This window comes from Mizuhopecten yessoensis, unplaced genomic scaffold (assembly GCF_002113885.1).
Source record: "Mizuhopecten yessoensis strain PY_sf001 unplaced genomic scaffold, ASM211388v2 scaffold1313, whole genome shotgun sequence".
NCBI lineage: Eukaryota > Metazoa > Mollusca > Bivalvia > Pectinida > Pectinidae > Mizuhopecten > Mizuhopecten yessoensis.
The window spans coordinates 1,575,627-1,579,654 of NW_018403984.1; the positions used below are offsets into that span (position 1 = coordinate 1,575,627).

A 4,028-nucleotide genomic window follows, 5' to 3' on the forward strand; every position below is an offset into this window, starting at 1 on the left:
CGGACAAGTTCGATAACCGCCATTATCCGACCATAATTACTGGAGTTATTACCCTTGGTTTCATTAATGCGATGCATGCGTTCCATGATGTTGTATTGCACTCATTGATCTACCAGTTATGTTGAATGATTTCTCTTTTAATATCAATTACTCACAAATACTTCATATATTTCAATCATAAAAACAACTGCTCATTCAATGTGTGACGGGCGTATTATATACCGCTCGCGGTAACCTTGTTTTGTTAAGCCCTTGCTTTGGTTTATTATGTCGTCATTTAAAAAAAAAAAAATATATAAGAAAGAAAAAGTGGTAAATAATTTCTTATTTTTTTAAATCACAGACAGAGTGGTCAGCCAATCAAAGTTGCAGTTGGTGTGGTTATCCAGGAAATGGTCAAATCAGAAGTGTCCGGCGTCATTTTCACCAATGACCCTGGAACAGGCAGCCCAAATCTGATGATTCTGGATGCGTCTTATGGTTTAGGAGAGGTGGGTGTATGTTGAGCTGGTTTTAAATGGAATTTAATTGGTCCATCTGCCGGCAGTTAGCTAGGAGATTTCTTTAGGAATTACTGTCACAAATTATATCAGAAAGACAATAGTATTAGTATCAGGAGAAGTTCTGGTTAAAATGTAATCAAGTGTAATAGGAGTGGGAAAATGCATGCACAGCCAGACAGGGGTAATATACCGGTACCCTCTGAACTCTAGACAGACGCTCTACCAATTGAGCTACCTGGTCGCTGCGTATCAACCTAGTCTAGTTCCATTACATTCCTCCGTCCTTTTTTTAAGTCTTTGCCCCCAAAGACACAACTATTGACAACCCAGGATAAGGTATCCCCTTGCCAAGCATTGTTACAGTACTTGAAACAAAGGTTGGTCACAGGCACCAACTGTGGTAGGAGCAGACAAATGTACAGCCAGACCAGGGTCAAACTCAATATATAGACATTAGCAGTCTTGGCCCCGTTTGTTTCAGCCAGATTTGCTTAGCTAGTTGTAAAAACAATTTTTCAAAATTTAATTTTGGAGGAAATAATCTTAGAATTTACAAAAGTTACTTTTTTTTGTTTCTTATAATCAAAGGATAATTTTGAATCCCTTTAAATACATCTTCTTTTCTTTCAATTTCAAACTTTTTGAAGAACAAGTTTTTTTATTAACTTCTGACTAAGCTAACCAAGCTTAAAGGGTTTGGCCTGCCAATAACCTTTTCATTTCCTTCCCCAAGCAAATTGGAAATATTTCATTAACTCAATTTGGACCTAAATCTATGAAGGAGCTGTAATTCAGTATGTAGGAAATCAAAATTCTGGATTTTAATTGGTAGTGAAGCAATGCCACTGTTATTTTCTCCCCATATAAATAAAAGATTCTTTTAGATACTAAACACATCAGTGGCGACGTGCAGTTTTATCCTGGGGTCTATTTATTTCAGTACTCGAGCATGTAAAAAAAACTGTGTCTATTACAGTATTCAATTTGTGATGACAAAATTGACCTGTTTATCAATATTGATGATAAACTCTACATCGTTTGTCGTGTTCGTTTGATTTTGACAGGCTGTGGTGTCAGGGAAGACAACTCCAGACACCATTACTGTATTCCGTAGTTGGGACAATCAGGTCTCGATCAAGCACAAAAAACTTGGTGACAAGAAAGTCAAAATGACTCTTAAAGGTTGGTGTCTACTGGTAAACTCTTGAAATGTATATCAGGTTAATTTCGTAAGCAATCATAGGATATGTAAACAATATTTTTACGTGAATTATGAAATGCTCCTTGTACTTACCATTCGGGGAGACAAGAACAAATGTCTGTGTCGATTTTCAAGAAATTCTTGGAATCCAGATAATAGATTTATTGGCAACATCACATGAATTTGTTCATCTGACGCATGCTGTAAAAGCAGAAATTTTACCATTGTGTCGCTCTCTTAACTAATCCTGGTGTGGGAATTTTTGTACTAGTATTGGTTGGGAAATCTATATATATCTATAATCTGTATAATGTATAAATAATGGTTGAATGTTGCTTGAATGGATAAATTTTACTAGACCTTTAGCCGAAGTGAAAAACATTCATTAACACAAAAAATGCTTCAAGATGATTAATTTATTCAGGTAAATCTAAAAATATGTTTTATTTACACAACAAGTTGTTTTACAGAGGAGGGTGGTGTGGAGGAGACGGAGACGGAGATGGACAGTGCAGCCTCCTGTTGTCTGACTGATGATCAGATCTTACAGGTGTCACAAATCGCATTACAGGTAGGTTAAATATACAGGTAACACAGGTAAGTAAGGTATACAGGTAATACCACTACAGGTAAGTTATATATACAGGTAATAACACTACAGGTATGTAAGATATACAGGTATGTAAGATATACAGATAATACCACTACAGGTATGTAAGATATACAGGTAATACCACTACAGGTAAGTTAGATATACAGGAAATACCACTACAGGTAAGTTATATATACAGGTAATACCACTACAGGTATGTAAGATATACAGATAATACCACTACAGGTATGATATAGTTACAGATATAACCACTACAGGTAATTAAGTTATATATACAGGTAATACCACTACAGGTGAGGAAGATATATAGGTATACCATCCACTACAGTTAAGTTAAATATAAAGGTAATGCCACCACAGGTAAGTCAGATATTTGGGTCTAATACCACTATAAGTAAATCAAATATACTTTACCCACAAATATAATGTATAACTCTTTCACAAATCCAAGGTATAATGCTTACATTGCAGGTTGAGACTTACTTTGGAAGTCCTAGAGACATTGAATGGGCGTTGTCAGCTGATCAGTTCTACCTTCTACAGGTAAGTACTTACCTAAAAAATGCTTACATCTCTCACCTGTCTTGGCTGTCCATAGCCATATTAGCTAAACAAAATTTATGCAAATTTTGCCACGCCACTTTATGGGTTGGAGGTGGTGGTGGTGGTGGGGGGAGGAGGACATGTAGTGTTCCACATGTCTGTCCTGTCCCAAGGTCAAGGTCACCATTAATAATTTTAGAAATGACCCAGGGTTCCAAGGTCAAGGCCAAGCTTACCAGAAACTTGTTATGTTTCAAGAAGTTTGGTCAAAATTCAAGGTTCAGGTTACCACTACTAGTTCCAAAAATTCGTCATAAAATGACAGGGTGCATTTATGTCTTACAGAAATTTTCTATTTTTTTTTAATTTTCATATAACGTATTTTCAACAACCAGAACCTGATTGAAAAGCAAAAGAGGGCATAGATATTTGGATAGCAAGTCAGAGCTGGTATTTAGTCTAAAAAAAATATGAACCGATAAGGCGATAAGGCTTTCGATTATCAATCAGTTGACTCCTTCCCATTACAAACCGATCATCGATTATGATTTTAAACCAACTGCCCATCACTAGCTTTGAGATGTATCTAACCTATTACTTGAAGTCCTTTCATTCTTGTTCCTAGTATTGAAAAGCTCTATTCTGATAACTTTAATACTCACCGTTTCCATGGTAACTTCCAGGCTCGACCAATCACAACCCTGGACCAGGAGACGGAGGAAGAGCTATGGTGTGAATTTGATGATGCTCTGGTCACTCACAGAGAATGTCTCACCACTGCCAATATTGGGTAGTTATTATCAAGATTTTCAAAGCATTTTTTCCTGAAATGTTTTAAGTTTCAAATGTATTCATTACAATTGCTCACAGGTTGAACTCATTCACCCCTGAAATTTAATAATGAACTATTCCAACCATTGAATTAGAAGAGTTCAAATGTGTCTTCAGGGGTATATGAGTTAATGCAGGTATTTTAAGTGGGTGTTTATCTGTACTCTCATGGTATACATATATGTAATGTTTGGCAACCAATGTGAGGACATATCGCAATGTAAGATTTAAAATATTCAAGGATCCCTGTACCACTGCCAAAAACTGTAACTCAAGGTATGGTATTGGGGGGGACTATTACTTGGGGGACTATCACTTGGGGGGTACTATCACTTGG

The 4,028-nt window shown here is 36.4% G+C and overlaps 1 protein-coding gene across 2 annotated transcripts in view; it reads left to right on the forward strand.

The window, feature by feature from the left end:
* LOC110459673 (putative phosphoenolpyruvate synthase) overlaps positions 1–4,028 on the forward strand; it is a 57,458-nt gene that overhangs the window by 25,570 nt on the left and 27,860 nt on the right. For both annotated transcript variants that reach the window (XR_002463920.1, XM_021512042.1), the window contains exons 17-21: positions 344–491; positions 1,568–1,685; positions 2,175–2,275; positions 2,789–2,860; positions 3,544–3,650. Coding sequence is in view for 1 of the 2 variants with exons in the window: in XM_021512042.1 (XP_021367717.1) it covers positions 344–491; positions 1,568–1,685; positions 2,175–2,275; positions 2,789–2,860; positions 3,544–3,650 (546 nt within the window). In the remaining variant the exon portion in view is untranslated. The remainder of the gene's footprint in view (positions 1–343; positions 492–1,567; positions 1,686–2,174; positions 2,276–2,788; positions 2,861–3,543; positions 3,651–4,028) is intronic.